Source organism: Dipodomys ordii, unplaced genomic scaffold (assembly GCF_000151885.1).
Source record: "Dipodomys ordii isolate 6190 unplaced genomic scaffold, Dord_2.0 Scaffold9, whole genome shotgun sequence".
Classification (NCBI taxonomy): Eukaryota; Metazoa; Chordata; class Mammalia; order Rodentia; family Heteromyidae; genus Dipodomys; species Dipodomys ordii.
The window spans coordinates 26980497-26998181 of NW_012267225.1; the positions used below are offsets into that span (position 1 = coordinate 26980497).

The 17685-nt window shown below is 35.6% G+C and overlaps 1 protein-coding gene across 1 annotated transcript in view; it reads left to right on the plus strand.

The window, feature by feature from the left end:
* Nkain3 (Na+/K+ transporting ATPase interacting 3) overlaps positions 1–17685 on the plus strand; it is a 580446-nt gene that overhangs the window by 305676 nt on the left and 257085 nt on the right. Inside the window, exon 3 of the mRNA XM_013009296.1 lies at positions 4325–4405. Within this exon, the coding sequence (XP_012864750.1) occupies positions 4325–4405 (81 nt within the window). The remainder of the gene's footprint in view (positions 1–4324; positions 4406–17685) is intronic.

The window sequence follows — 17685 nt, forward strand, 5'->3', positions numbered from 1 at the left end:
TGCATCTAAGAAATTGTAAGTACAAATTGTGACAGATTAATATATATATGAAGGAATGTATGACCAAATGGCCTTTCTTATAATTGGAAAATAAACTCAAGTCAGTAAAAATAATTGATGTTATAGACAAATTGCACAATGGGGAAGAAATAGATTGGGAACACTTCTAAAGTCCATTTCAATTAAAAATGTTGAAATGTCTTCATAAAATTAGAAGCATTTAGGAAATACATCGACCACAAGGACATTATTAACTCACTTTTATAGGTGTTGTCTACACAAACTAAGGTTTAAATTATGTGCCCTAAATTTAAAATAGGAGATGATGACAGATTATGACAGAGTGGTGTTCTCACACGGAGAAATTAAGACTTCTATGGTCCAGTATGCTGGACCTGGCATCTGAACTAACCAAAGTATGTTCATTATAAATGAAAAAATAACTTTTAATGTGAATTCTCATTTCAGTTGAATTACTGGTAAAACTAGCCTACTTAAATAGAAGGCAAGGAACATTATTCTGTACGGTCATAAGTCCATTCCAGTGTTTCTGCCCAAGTAAATTCCATTGCACATATTTATCTTGTTGATGACCTTTGTTCTGTATGTCTGTGATGTAAATGCTGTCTCAAGTGCACATTGAGGCTTACATCTCCTTCAGAAACATAGTTTGCATCTCATCATAACCTCAAATCCATTAGTGCATTTGGTGTTCTCAAAAACATATTAGAAGAAACTTTACAATATCATGGCAAACAAAAATCTAGCACATTCATATCATACATACATTAATTCCAGAATGCATAATATTAGATACACTCATTCCTAAAACCTTGACAATTACAGAATTTAAGTGAGTGAAATGAATTTTTGGTAAACTAGTTGTTTGGTCAGTTCGTCATTTGACAAAGTAATAAGGTTAGTCAAAGTTAACTTAGAGATAATTTATAGTCCTTTTCCTAAAAGAGCTTAAAATACAATCAATCAAAGTAAACATGTCAGTTCCAGAAGAAAACTTTTCATTTTCCATATGACTGATGCTCACTAAGGGAACAAAAGATGTTCTCTTGCCTCCATTTTAATGTGGTAACCACATGACCTGACTTGACTTCAGTAATGTGCATAATACCATACCAGGGACACAAAAAGCACCACAGCTACTATTTGGGAACTGCTCAACCTGGTAGTTTATTGGTGAAGGGACAAAAGAAGATCAATAGTACAACTTTTGAGAGAACTGAGTGTTCGTCAATCACTCAATCTGTTGGGATTGTTTCAAGGATGCTTCTTTGTACCTCCATTGTAATTATGAATAGCTTGACTTTCCTAAAATAATACTTGTGAGTTTAGACCTGGGATCCAATTATCTAGGATCATATGCTTCTGTAATTTTAAATCAGTTCCTAACTTTAGTCTTGTTTTACGTAATGCCCTTTCCTTAACCCCTCTTACTGTTTTTTTCCTTATTATTTTCCTATTCTGATACATTTATAATTAGATTCATTTTGAATGGAAAATATCACATGCTAAGTGCTATTCTATTAACAATTTATTGTGGTTGTGGCTTATAAAAAATACATATTAAGCTAAGCGCCAGTGGCCCGTGTCAGTAATCCTAGCTACTTAGGTGGGTAAGATCTAAGGATTACAGTTCAAAACCAGCCCAGGCAGGAAAGTCCAAAAGGCTCTTCTAATTACCCACCAAAAGTCCAGAAGTGGAGCTGGGATTGAAATGGTAGAACACTAGCCTTGAGCAAAAAAGCTCAGAGTGCTGGGGCCATGAGGTCAAGCCTTAGGACTGGCATCAAATGTGGGCTGGGAAGGTGGCTCAGTGGTAGAGCACTTGCCTTGCAAGCCTGAGGCCCTGGGTTGGATTCCTCAGCACCACATAAGCAAAAAGAAAAAAGCCGGAAGTGGCGCTGTGGCTCAAGTGGTAGAGTGCCAGCCTTGAGCTGAAGAGCTGAGGGACAGCGCCCAGGCCCAGAGTTCAAGCCCCATGACCGGACCCAAAAAAAAAAATGTTAAGGATGTAGATAATAGGATTATCATTCTTGACAAACAGAATACTCTTTCCCAAAAGAGTATGATATTGTCTTGGAAATACCAATTATAATATTATAAAACTATCTGAGATGATTTTAAAAGGATTTAGAAAAATAGAAATGAGAGAAACACATAAAATGTAAATTGAATTTCACAAATAGTTAAATGTATCTGATAAAGTTTCTAATAACATGCCTATTTTATACAATATCTAAAAATTCATATTTCTATTGTTTAAAACAGCACATAATAAGTCAAGCAAATGATTTCAATATTTATTTTAAGTACTGCAAACAATGATTATAATTACTGATATAAAATAATTATTTAATTAGTTTTCCCATATAAGATATTAAAATTCATGGACATTTCTGGTACAATAAAATGAGTAGAGAAACTATTGAAATTTGATTTGTCAGTTACACTGCAGGCAAGTAATATCTTCAGTCGTTCAAGCTGTTCTATCTGTCAATTATTTGATCTTTTTGTCTGCAAAAAAAAGTGAGCAGAATAGGCTGGTAGGGGAAGAATGGGTGAGAATAGTGAGAGCGGTGACACTGAACAAGATGATTTGTATTCATAAACTGTTTTGTTAAATGAAAACTCATTTGTACAACTACTTAAAGATAATTTTAAAAATTAAACAATGGGGCTGGGAAGGTGGCTTAGTGGTAGAGTGCTTGCCTTGCATGCATGAGGCCCTGGGTTCGATTCCTCAGCATCACATAAGCAGAAAAAGCTGGAAGTGGTTCTGTGGCTCAAGGGGTAGAGTGCTAGCCTTGAGCTGAAGAGCTGAGGGACAGTGCCCAGGCCCAGAGTTCAGGCCCAGGTCCAACAAAAAAATTAATAAATAAATAAAATAATAAATGAGTGGGTAAGGTGAGTCCTAAGACTATCTACTTTTATATGTCTGTTCAAATATATCTGAATTAAGATTGGCTGATGCTCTGAGCAATGGCATTTCCTAGTATATAATAAATCAATAAAAATAGTTCATTAGTAAGGATAGCAGGTTTAAAGTTTGTTGGATGTAAATGAAAGGTATTTTGCCATTACAGAAACTTCTTGTTTGTTCTTAATTCTGTATGTTAATTTATGTTCTTTAAAACTATTTTATGGTACCGTGTCTTTAGTCTATGTTTAAAGAGGCACATGTTCTACTCTCGATAAAATAACCCAGTAGAAGAAAGTTCACTGACTTTATTCTACACATCCATTTTTATTTATTTATTTATTTTTATTTTGGGGGGGTGTCTGGTGATGGGGCCTGAAGTCTGGGCCTGGGCGCTGTCCCTCAGCTCTTCAGCTCAAGGCTAGCGCTCTACCACTTGAGCCACAGCGCCACTTCCGGCTTTTTTCTTTTTGTTTATGTGGTGCTGAGGAATCAAATCCAGGACCTCATGCATGCAAGGCAAGCGCTCTACCACTGAGCCACCTTCCCAGCCCTTCTACACATCCATTTTAAAACATTGTTTTTATTCAGAGATATGCAAGTTCTAGGTTTTGGATAACATTCTTAAAACTTAAAGAGATCAAGACATAGATGCAAGCCAGGTGCTGGTGGCTCATGCCTCTAATCCAGGCTATTCAGGCAGTTGAGCTCTGAGGATCTTGATTCAAAGCCAACCTGGGCAGAAAAGTCCCTGTGAGATTCTTTTCTCCAATTAACCACTCAAAAACCAGAAGTGGCACTGTGGCTCAAGTGGTAGAATGCTAGCCTTGAGCACAAAGAGGCACAGGGACAGTGCCCAGGTCCTAAGTTGAAACTCCACAACTGACAGAAAAGACATAGATGGAGAGATCCTGAAAGATACTTTGATATATATATATATATATATATATATATATATATATCATACATACATACCCATAGCTAGATACATACATACATACATAGCATGCATACATTCACAACATACATGCACAGTACATATATATAACATATACATAGACAGAAAATACAGTGAATGATAGATTACTGAAACTTTCTTTGTTACTGTATCCTAGAAATATGAGCATTTGGATTTCACTTGCACTTGCAAGTCAGCAAATCACTTTAGAAATCAATCTAGGTCCACTATCATCCATGGAAAGCAGTAGGAACTATTGAATTTTTAATTTCTCAATCTTAGGGGAACTCATAAACTCTTTTCTGAGCTTTCCCTATTTGTTTCTTCCCAGAAGACAGATTTATTGACATTTTATTATTGATTCACTCAATATACATGTGTTTCATCTCCACATTTCTCTTCTCTTTCGCCCCCATATCTTTTTTATCCAGTATACGGTGTGGACTGCCCTCTGGGTCACCTGGAATGTCTTCATTATCTGCTTCTATTTGGAAGTAGGGGGCCTCTCTAAGGTAAGTTTATGATGCCTTTAATGTCTTTGAAAATAGTGCACTTGTGGGGAAAAAACCTATTTGAATGTGATATATTCTGTTGTCATTGTATATAAGTAATTTAAGTAACATTGCAAATAGGATTCTAATTTTGAAAAAAGAATGCTGGTACTATCAGAAAAAAAAAGGATCTCAGAAACATGAAATATAAGGAACTTCAAAAAATTGTCCTCTGGTTTTGTTCATGGTAGTAATATAGGATTTGGCTTCTAGGTCATCCTCATATCTATTTCAAGAAGACATAATGTCTCAGTGAACTCTGCCTCCAATGTTAAGAGCAAATTGATTTTGATCGTTCTTGTGTGTAAAGTAGAAAAAGGTATTGGCAAAGAATGAAATTGTTATCTAAGTGGAGCACATGTTTACAAACACATAGATACAGTCACATAGTCTGAAATCCTATCAGACAGAAGACACTTGTATTAATGCCTGTCTAGCCCTAGCAGAACAAACACCATTTTCTACAAAACAATGTCTTTATGGCTTTTAAAGTAATGTTTTTTCTTTGCTATCTAGCACAATATTCACTGCACAAAAGAAATGTAAAACTAGAATTGAAAAGGTATATGAAGGCTGCTGTTATTTTTACATATCTCATTATCAAGTAAATTTTACATATCACAATATCAAACATGACAATCTCAGGTTCTAAATAATACTGATCTTTCAATCATGTTCGTGGTTTAGATCTCAGAAAAGCCATCTTGACCAGCACATTTAGAATTGTTGGGTTCCATTGTAGTATATATGGTAATAAAGAATATTTCATTTAGCCAAAAAGCAAATATTTGGATTTGTTGTAGAACCTCCCGAGGAGGTTCCTCTTTCTTTCTATACTATGATCACTTCAAAATTACAACTTAATCCATACTAGCTACTCAAAAGGCTGAGATCTGAGGAATGTGGTTTGAAGCCAGCCTGGGCAGAAAAGCCCCCATGAGAATCTTATCTCCAATTAACCACTAAAAAAATAAAATAAAAATGTGGTGCTGTGGCTCAGAGTGGTAAAGCACTAGTCAAGGACAGTTCCCAGGCCATGGATTCAAGTCCCACAATCTACCCCCTCCCCCCCAAAAAAATTAGAACATACCATTTTCTCATGTCAGTAAAATTAGGAGCCAAGAATATCATTAGTAATGTTCAATTCTACAGGTAAGTACTTAATATTTATTCTGTTGATTGCATTTTGCCACTGTTTCTCTATTGTCTCTTCTTCTTTCTCTCTTTTTTTTAAACTTTAGCTAGGTTTGAATTCAGGCCTCTCTATTTGCTGAGCTTGCTTGCTGTCTGGCACTTTTTCACTTGAACCACGCCTTTAGCCTTGATTTTATTGTTTTTATTTTTGTTTACTTTTTGAAGATAGAACCTCACAGACTGTTCTTCATGGGGTGGCTTTGAACCACCATCTTCTGTATTTACTTCCTGAGTAGCTAGGATTACAGATGTAAGAAATAGCGACTGGTTGGGCTGCGAAGGTGGCTCAGTGGTAGAGCGCTTGCCTTGCATGCATGAGGCCCTGGGTTCGATTCCTCAGCACCACATAAGCAAAAAGAAAAAAGCCGGAAGTGGTGCTGTGGTTCAAGTGGTAGAGCGAGCGTTAGCCTTGAGCTGAAGAGCTGAGGGACAGCGCCTAGGCCCAGAGTTCAGGCCCCACGACCGGATCCTCCACCCCCAAAAAAAGAAATAGCGACTGGTTACCACTGATATTTAACACAGAACAAAAGTACTTAGGTCTATGTGTAGGTACCTCCTATAAATGCAGATTTTAAAGTAATTTTCAAATGCAAATCTTATGGTAGGGGCATTATGAATAATGAGTTAGTTATTACATTTTCAACCTGTAGAGTCTTCTATCTTGGGATTCAAATAGCCATTTTAAATCATGTTTTTATTTCACTGAGTAAAAATTATTTTTTTCCACATGAATTGATTTGGAATAAATTAGACCAGAGGAAGTTTGTCCCATGGAATTGGCATCATAGTGTGCCGAAAGAAGACTGAAAATCAAATCATAAATATTTAGTTCAAATCTCATCTTTAACACTCATTAACTGTGGGCTGTTAGCAAACCACTTAACCCTGCTGAGTGTGTATAAGGTATGGTAACAGAGCTGGCTTAGCAAGTACTGATGGAAGTTCATGTTTGTTGACTGCTTCATGCTACTTGTACATATTCTATCTGGAAATTCAGGTAAACTTAAGAACAGCTATGTGACACAATAATCACAAATAAATAAATAAATAAACAATTATTTTGTATGACTTTTTTAACATCAATATGCTTCATTTTTTTGATTGCAAGATTAAAAAGTATAGACTCACAGCTGTTAGTTCATCATTTTCTTATCCATTCAAATGCCACTAAGGAATTAATCATATATTCATCATCACTAGAAAAGATACAAAACTCCATAGAAATCATTCTAAATCTTTTTTTGTTGATTGGCCTCAAAGACTTGTTATATCTCTCTGGCTAGCCACAGTTTAGCTTCGACTGGAGGAAATCTTTGAAAAAAAATAGAATGAGGTAAAGGTCCTTGACAAAAATAAATGTTCCTGCCATTCTTGCCGACTGTATTCCACTAGCTATGAAATTATTCCTTGCCCAGGGGTGCTGTTGATATACTCACTTTCTAGAACTTCCCATGTCCTGATCGTGCATAAGGAATTTCTTAGAATTACTCACTTGAACAGATTAACAGAAACTACCATATACTTTCTCCTAATACACAATTATAGAGTATTGAGACCACATAAGCTATTCTCCAAGTAATTTGCACATCATTTCTTCAAAATTGGTTATTCTAGGGACAGATATGATCTACGATTGGTCAATTTGCTCTCCATGATGTCCCTTCACTCTGTTTACAGACTTGCATCCATCCATGCTTTAAGAACAGCCCTGGCTCTGCTGAAAGGCAGTGAACCATAGGCAAGGCCTTTTAATGCTTAGTAGGCTAAAGGTGCTCATTGAATCCTGTGGATTCAAAATGCCTTATTTTAATTTCTAATAACATGAATAATTATGAGTGTAAACTCAATAATCAAAAGCTCTTTTGGATATTCACTAGCTTTTAACAATATAAAAGAATAGTGAGGCAAAAGTTGTAGCATCATTGATTTACAGTAACCAGTATCAATAAATAAGTAATGCAAACACTGAAAGCAATCAGTGAGAAACTGAAGCAGATGGTACATACAGAAATAGCAGTATGGCAGATTAAAAAAATCATTCTGGATTATATTCTCCATTTAAACACACAGATTAGAACACTACATTTTAAGACTTTTTTAAGACAGAGCTCAGTGCTATTTATATGAAATATACGTTATGTCTGCATTGATCATTTTTTATTATGAAAATAACATACAGAGGGGTTACAATTACATAAGCAAGGTAATGAGTACATTTCTTATCAAGAATTGTTGCCTCCTCCTTTGTTTCCCCCTTCCCATCCCTTCCTATCTCCCGGCCCCCGGCCCCCACTGCCAAAGTTGTAAAGTTTGTTTTTCAACATAATGTCTTATACATCTCATTGTTGCAATGAGTCCACCTGTATCCCTATTTAAACAATTTGTTTGTTCCCTTCCCCTTCACAAAGTATACCAACATCAAATACAGTGAAAACAGGGGTTTACTGTGGGGAAGGGACATAAAAAGCAACAAAGAAATCATCTTATAAATATGTTAGAAACCATAGCAAGAAAGAAAAACTATTTGAGTCCTTATCTTGGAGTTCATTTTGCCTAACCTCAACTTATCTGACCTTTTCTGCTTGTCTCAGACATATACTAGTTATTGCAAATAAGGGAAACCATGGGACCTATGTTTCTTTGGGCCTGGCTTACTTCACTTTATATAATTTTTTCCAAGTCTTGACATTTCCTAACAAATGAGGCAATGTCATTCTTTCTGATGGAGGCATAGAATTCCGTTGTGTATATATGCCACATTTTCTTGATCCATTCATTTACTGAGGGGCACTTGGGTTGGTTCCATATCTTAGCTATGGTAAATAATGCTGCAATAAACATAGTTGTGCTGGTAGCTTTAGTATGGTTTTGTTTGTGACCATTTGGGTAAATGCCCAAAAGTGGGATTGCTGGGTCGTACGGGAGCTCTATGTGGAGTCTTTTGAGGAACCTCCATAATGCTTTCTAAAGTGGTTGAACAAGTTTACACTCCCACCAACAATGCAGTAGGGTTCCCTTCTGTCCACATTCCCTCCAGCATGATCAACCTCCCTAGCCATAAAAGAAATGCAAATCAAAACAATACTGAGATACCACCTCACCCCAGTTAGAAAGGCTATAATCAAGAACTCTAATAACAACAGATGCATTGATAATTTTTAAAAGTTGGAAAATATCCTAGCTACTTGGGTTCTGATATCTGAGGATCGCAGTTCAAAGCCAGCCAGGGCAGGAAAGTCCAGGAGACATTTATCTCCTGTTAACCACCAGAAAACCAAAAGTGACACTGTGACTCAAAGTGATAGAGCACTAGCCTTGAGTAAAAAGAGCTCAGTGACAGCATCTAGGCCCTGAGTTCAAGCCCCAAGACCAACAAAAAAAGGAAAAAGTTGGAAAATATATACCATTAATCAGAAGGTAGCCTCTGTAGTTATATTAATAACCAAAATAAATAGACTTTATTTCTTAAATACTAGTCAGATTATTCGTACATATAAAAGAAACAATACATAATAATACCATCAAAATATCAAATAGATATGATATTCTTAAATCATACCAAAAAACCCTCAAATTTATAGAACACATGAAGTTTTAGGACACTGAACTCTTTTTTAGAGAAAAAAATTAGAGAAATTGTCAAATTCACAAGTGTAGATGGAGTTTAATAATTCTTTTAATTTATTGAAAGAAAAAAAAGTAGCCATAAGTCAGTAGAAATTAGAGGCTTGAATAACACTGTCCAGCAATTCACATAACTAACATATATATGATATTGCATTCAAATTGACCAAGTACATGTTTATTCAAATACATGTGGAATGATGACCACCACTGTATTTTCCTGAGTCATAAAAAATGTCACAGTAGATGCCCAGTGATTGAAATAATACAGACAGTATTCTCTAGGCACAAGCAAAACAGTGTTTGAAAATTAATAGTACCATAAGATATCTAGGAAATCTTGAAGGACTTAGAAGTTAAGGCAGACAAATTTAAATAATCCACAAATCAAAGAAGAAACCTAAAGAGAAATTTAAAAGAACTCTGAAATGCATAATGAAATATAGCAAATAAATATTTGTGGGTGAATCCAAAGCACCTTAAGATGACAGTTAAAAATAAACAATATAAATTCTACATTAAAAAGTAAAATTTAAAATTTTAGTTGCATCTGTGGTCACATAGTTTATTCCTCTAAAATATTAGTACAACTCATAAGATTGAGAAAAAAGAAACAGTACTAATTATTCATATTAATAGAGAAGAATAAGAATTACAGGTCACATACAAATTAAAAAATAAAACAGTAAAACTAAACAACTTCATTTCAGCAAGTTTTACAAATGAAGTTAAATTCCTAGACAGAATAATGCGACAAAAGTGACACAAATAGAAATTATAGTTTAATTTATCGCTAAAAACCTTGATCAAAAATTTCTAATTAAAAACCTTTCCACACATTTATAATATAATGATCTCAAGGTTGAGAAAATCCATGGAGGCACTGGAAAAGGTGACAAAGAGTTTTTATTTGGCTGGTTATGACTGCCTTCACCCAGGCAGAGAGCAGCCCCAACCTCCAGTAGGGCAGAGTTTATAAAAGTCAAAACCACACACAGGTGGTGGTTTACAAAAGCCCAAAGATGATGGGGGGGGGGGGCGGGGATATTCTTCACCTGTGGTCAGGATCAGGCAGACAGCATTCTAGAGGCCAGAGATTCAGGATTGGAATTGGAGGTTATCAAGGAATGAATAAAACCTGGGTTATTATAATAATTGAAAACCTGTCAAGCCCAGATAACATCAGTGACAATGTCCCAAACATATAAGGAAGAAATAATACTAATATTAGCCAAATCTAATATCCAAACAAATCCAACTAAACAAAAGTTTAGTTGGCCCCAATATCTAGAGTCAACTAAAAATTTCCCATTATTCATCTCAGATTCATTCATCTGTTTAATGATTCTTGTTACCACTTTTTTTTACTTCTGTACTGGGCTGCTTGCAAATATCAAAAGTCCTGGGCCTCAACACCAGCTCTACCCTGTCTTGCCTTCAACAATCTCAGATCTACCCAAAAATCTGATTTTTCTTACCCCTAAAGGCTCACACACAAAATATCCTTACAAATGATCCCTCTCCCTGCAAATGAGAATTCCACTCCCTTAGGTGGCAGAGACTTTGTAGTCAGACTGAATTGAAGACTCTTTTTAATCCCAGTGTATTTTAGTTTATTTATTTATTGACCCTTAAATAATTTTTTCTATCAGAAAGAATCCATGATTGGATATTTTGTTCTGTAATTTTCATGTTCCACCCAAGAGTAAAGGTATTTTTTGTTAGGGCTATTATTTTTACAATGTAAAAATAAAAAGTTGTAAACAAGTTATAAACGGATGTCCTTTTGGCTTTTTACATTGTGGCCATACTTGTCTTTTTCTTTTTAACTAATTTTTGAGATTATATTGGAAAGGACATTTATATACTGACTTTTAAAATAATACTGTACTTAATGAAGGACATTTCCTGTTGTTAGTAAGTTGTTGGTTACTACTTTTAATTTGTGAATGATCACATCAAGTGAATTTGTGCATATGTGCTTTTTAATACTACAGAACCCAATTGTATAGTGTTTAAACAGATAATTTTACCAATATCTGATTCATGTTAAAATAGTATTTTCCCCATAGTCTCCTCAGAGATTTCTCATTGATTTATAATGCAATAACTTCTTATAGAATCTGTTTCTAGAATGACAATTTGTCACAGTATGATTTTATTTATATTAAGTTTGTAAACTTTGTTTATAGTAGGGATTTCTCTAACTGCAACCCTGTTAATTAATAATACTATAATTAAACATAATAAATTTAAATATTAATTAAATTGAACGTAAATTAAATATAGAAAGTAATAATATGTGTATTTTATATATAATACATATTTATAAGAATATATTACTCTCTGTTCTATTCTAGCTCTCTCTCTCTGTTCTTACCTCTCTCTCTGCTCTCTCTCCCTTTTCTAGCTCTTTTCTCTCTCTTTCCTTTCTTTCCTCTTTCCTTTCCCAGCCACGTGGAGTGCCAACCTTGCCTGGTCCCAGCAGATCTACTGAATAAACCTACCCCTTACCTGAAAAAAAAGAATATATTATATTATAGCTTTCTTATTTTATTGAACTTTTAATTAATTTCAGAAAGATTGAGAAAAATTCCTATGAGAGAATCCAGGAAGCAGGTCTGGAGTAGGACAATCACTGGTAGGAAGTTCCTTAGGATGAAAACAAAACCAAAGTAACAAAGTAAAAATAAATATCACAGGTCAGTGCAGGTGGATGCCTCTTGTCTATAATCTTAGCTACTCAAGAGGCTGAGATCTGAGGATCAATGGTTGAAGTCAGCCCCAGCAGTTAAGTTCATGAGATTCATATCTTCAGTAAACTACCAAAAAGATGGAAGTGCAGCTCTGGCTCAAATAGTAGAAAGCCATGTTTGAGTAAAAGAGCTCATAGACAGTGCCCAGGCCTTGCATTCAAGCCGCAGTATAGGTAATAATAATAAACATAATAATAACAGCAATAACAATATCACAATTTGTTGTTTGAATTAGTAATTATGGAATGAGTCAAAATTTCTGGGTTACATTTGATAGAAGTTATTTATATCTAAATCATGTAAAAAGGACTGCATTGGAAAGGTAGAAGCTAAGAGACCCAGGAGGCTGAAGAATGAGGTTGGGAACAGCTGGGAGGCCCAGGAGATTACAGTCTTGTCACAAAGCCACTGCTTGGAGGGAAAGAAGACCCAACTGTTGTCCATCTGCTCATGACTTAAATTACTAAGACATGATGAGGAAGATGGGATTGTCCCTTCTGGATCCACCATCTGCCTCTTTGCCAGGGCAGGGGAAGGTCTGAGATTCGAGGTTTAACTAATCCCACAAAAATAGGCCCTGTCCAAGAGAAGGGGATACAAGTGATAGAGAGCTTGAAAGGAGGTGCTGAAAGAGGTTGAATATGTTCTAAATACTGCATATACCTGTGTGAAAATAGAATAAAGCATGTTGAGATTTGTTGAGAAGGGGTAGATAAAGGGGAATGATAGGGTGTTTGAATCTGAACAAGTTACATGTGATGTATACACGGGCACGTCAGAAAGAACCCTGTCAACTAATGGATGCCCATAAAAATGAAGGACAGATTTGAGTCCTCTATGGAAGGAATACAACAGTTGTCATCCTAGGGTACTGCAGAAGTGCTAGTGTACATTCTTATGGACGTGAACAATCCTATCTCTAGCTTAAGAGTACCTTGATGGCAGCCTCCAGATTCTCCTTCTGTTTTTATCACATCTACCAGCTATCCCTGCACCAGCACTTGCCGCAGTAATCTTGAGGACTGTGGTTCTCCTCACATCTAACTCTTGACATACATGGATTCATTGTTTTCATTGATTCATTGGGTTTTTTTTTGGTAGATAAATTTTTATTTTTATTTTTTTTAATTTTATTGGATTCATTGTTTTTTAATAAGGTAGAATTCTAGGGTGGAGATGACTGTGAGGAGATACCCAAAGATATCTGCATTTTACATACTCTCCGTGTCTCAGTTTCTTTTCTACAACATGGAAAAAAAAACTATGGTACTCATGTTAATGAGTTGTTGAAAGACTAAATAGAATAATACATATACTGAACTTTGAAAGGATCTTGAAGTATTGTCAGGTATCAGTGAATGATTACTAACTTTATTGCCATCAACAGCATCATCTTTATTCAACACAGACCTCACAATCCTTACTCTGAAAACCTTGGGGATTTATAGTTATTACTATTCGAGAGCTGTATGAGAAAAGTCAAGTAGGACTTAGAGACTTGAAAATTTAAGAAAAAATACGGAATAGTCCCTCATGAGAGGATCTCAGATATGCATATTAACTTCACAGCTGTACTGCTATTAATTAAATCCTTCCTTCAACACATAAATAGGTTTTTGATGTACATCTGCAGGCAGACTCCTAGTGTCCTTACTGCTCCCCTTATGACTACTTTAAGCATCTCTAAGGCTGTTTTTTTGTGCCACATTTTAAGATTACCAAGGGCACAATTAATAAGTTATTAATGCTCCTTTGGAAAGACTTCTGTAGGAATATGTTCAGAAAATAAATATTAAAATCCATCTCATTTGATATATTTGAAGATACTGAAGGAAGAAGTTATGCTGAGAATTCAAGTTGCAAATTTTTTACTCCAAAATAATTAGACTGATGTCTTAATGGCATCATTTTGATTACTCCAAATTTTAGAAAGTGCAGGCTAATATTTCTTCTAATTATCTTTTCTTGAAAGAGGCATGGAACTTACTTAGTAATGATCTTAGATAATGTCTAAAGCATTGTATTTTTGTAGACTTCTTAATATGCATGAGCATGAAGTTGCACATAAAGTTAATATAAAGACATATTTGAAGATATTCCCTACATTATTCATGAGCTTTGATGAAATGAGGGTCTTTCTAAAAACATACAAGCATGGGGAGGGGGTAATAGGCTAACATGATGTCCCTTACTACAGGAACTGTCTACTGGTTATCCTCGTTTGTTCTTACCTCTAATGTAGATTTCATTATCATTATTTTAAGGACAAGGAACCTCAGGTAGGCAAGGTTAACCTGCTCAAGACCTGTAAGCATTAATATAGATGTAAGGCCTTCATGGCTCCCATTATTTCAGATTGCCCTCCACACATAATAAAAACCCACCTGAGCTTGCTTCTTTGTCACATTTTAACAACTACACCTTCTGACTTGCGGGTGTTTTGATTCTTAAAGAAATTTGAACCATTGTCCCCAAAGGCAATAATAGTACCTTGTGGGCTTCTTTAATCCATACTGTGGCTCATGAGGGTTCTCTTCTGTGAACAGCTACAGTTGAATGGTCCATCTGAGCAATATCAATGAAATGATTCTCCTTTTTCAAGACTCATCATTATCACTCTGGCCTGAACTGTGCCTGTGTGCTTAGTGGGGAAATTCTTTTGCTTGATCAAGATTCATTTTTCCTCAAAGTTTAATTCTTCTATCAACTTTGGCTCTGGGCAGTCACATTCAAGTGGGAAGTTTTTAACTCATTTTAGAGCTTTTCATAGGAACAGTTGCCTAAGAAAAAGAGCTTTCTGTTCCCTTCTCTTGTTCATAATAGACTGGTTATTTTTCTTACAAACATATAGTTCTTCTGATAATATTTTCAGACTAAGTCAATGATATATACTATATTTCTTTTTCTATTTAAACAAATAGAATTTACCAATTCTACTAATATGCATTAAAGACACATTTATCTTATTTCTTCCTATGTGGACATTTTTTTTCAAAAAGTTTGCAATGTGCTAACTTGTAGAAGACTAGAGGTAAGTTACCAAATATCTACATTTGAGAGCAATGTGTGTGATAATAGAGAAGTAATATCCTAGTAACTCAGAAAAACTAAGTCTATTTTGAAACCACAAGAATCATATCCATATGATGAGAAAAAAGATATCTATGTTGGTGGACACTAGAAAAACACTAAGCTTGCCATAGAAACAAAATAATTCAGATTCTGGACTAGTAGTTTAGTAATATGTGTACTATGCACTCCTGAAGAATAAATTGTCTGTACTGCTCTCTGAAGGAAAGGGGCTATGAATATCTACTGAGGTTTTTTTTTGAGAAAATATGTGTAATCTGCTACCAGACCCTAACTCTAAATAAGATCCAAAGGCTTGAAATGGTATATTTTTATATGTGCTCCCTACATATCCTTTTAAAAATGAAACAATTATTTCTTATAAAATAGCAGGCAACATGAAATATAGCTATATATTTGTATTCCAAATATAATATATCTTCTTTGGCATGGGCTTAAGTAGATATAATATCTGAAAATGAAGTCCTCGATGTCCTCTGCATGGTGAGATAATAAGCTCTTGCTTAGCAAAGAAAATTATTAACTCAGTTTTATTTTCTTATAAATTTATCAAATATGAACCCTTTATTCTAAAATGCCAGTATCATTTATTCTTCTTTTTTTTTTTGTCAGTCGTGGGGCCTTAACTCTGGGCCTGGGCGCTGCCCCTCAGCTCTTCAGCTCAAGGCTAGCACTCTACCACTTGAGCCACAGCGCCACTTCCAGGTTTTTTCTTTTTGTTTATGTGGTGCTGAGGAATCGAACCCAGGGCCTCACGCATGCAAGGCAAGCACTCTACCACTGAGCCACCTTCCCAGCCCTCATTTGTTATTCTGTCACATAAAAAATACAGTGTAATGGGCTGGGAAAGTGGCTCAGTGGTAGAGTGCTTGCCTTGCATGCATGAGGCCCTGGGTTACATTCCTCAGCACCACATAAGCAGAAAAAGTCAGAAGTGGCACTGTGCCTCAAGTGGTAGATTGCTAGCCTTGAGCTAAAGAGCTGAGGGACAGTGCCCAGGCCCAGAGTTCAGATCTCACAACCATCAAAAACAAACAAACAAAATAACCACAGTGTAAACTACTAGGCATTTGAAGCAATCCTGAGTAATATGATCTAGTAATAATTTTTAAACTAAAAAACTAGAAATTTAGTCAGGTACCAGTAGCTCATATCTATAATTCTCACCTTTCAGGTGGTTGAGATCTGAGGATCACAGTTCAAAGTCAGCTCAGGGAGGCAAGCCCTTATCTCTAGTTAACCACTGAAAGCTGGAAATGGAGCTCTAGCTCAAATGGAAGAGTGTTAGCCTTAAGCAAAAAAAATCTCAGGGACAGTGCCCAGGCCCTAAGTTCAAGTTCCAAGGCTGGTACATATGCAGACATGCACACATACATACATACATACATACACACACACCTAAAAATTTGAAGTATAATTTTATGTCTTTCTGTAAGTGTTCAAAATTTTGTGGTTTTTATCCAAAAATTAGCAGAAGGACAAACTATTTTATCTGTAGCTATATTTGCTGTACATGGTTAGAGCTGCTATGTTAAACAAGGACTATAATATATTTAAACAATAGTTGAAATGTGTTAGCTCTGCTATTTTCATTTAAAATTTTGTCTTTTCCTTAAGAAAATATGGCTGAGATGAATTTTTTAAATAAGTTTTTCATTGTGAAAATACTGTACAGAGGAGGGGTTACATTTACATGAGCCAGGTAATGAGTACATTTCTTATCAAGCATTGTTGCCTCCTCCCTTGTTTTTCCCCTACCATCCCTTCCTTCCCATCTCCTCAACTACACTCCCCCTCCCCCCACTTCCCACCCACCACCCCTGCCGAAATTGTAAAGTGCGTTTTTCAACATAGCATCTTGTACATCTCATTGTTGCGATGGGTCAACCTGTTTCCCTATTTAAACAATTTGTTTTTTTTCCCTTCTGCTCCCAAACTTATACCAACATCAAACACAGCGAAAATAGGGGTTATACCTTGGGGGAGGGACATACGAAGCAACAAAATTTTTTTAAGTGTAAACATTTTTTCCTGTAGGTCTGGGTTATCATTTTGACTTACTGTATTATTTAAATAATCATGAAAGCCTTTCATTTCTTTCAGTAAATGAGTTCTCTCCCAAATCTTCTGTCTCTAATCCTCCTCTTATTCCTTAATACATTGTATACAAATTATAAAATTATTTTCATCTTAAAACATTAGTTTCATGCTCTTTCTCTCACCTTCACCTAATCACATTAGGCCAATTACTGCTGAGGCTTTTACTACCTTTCTCTCCCAGGTCCCAATCCCATTGGAAAGGACAAGATAGGAAGTGGTCATGATTGTACAGAATCAATTTAGGGGTTTGAAGGGATCTTAACTCCATGCCTGCATCTGTTCCACCTACTCTTGTGGTTATGCTGATGAAGCTGTGACCATGGCAAAATCTCCCACTACCTTTTAAAAAGCATTTAATTTTAGTATGTCTAAAATTTTTCCAATACAGGAAGGTTTGCAAACCATTTGTGACTTAACATTAAGGTGTTCTGAGAAGACTGCAGCTGCAAGCAGTATTATTAGAAGACTTTAGTGCTT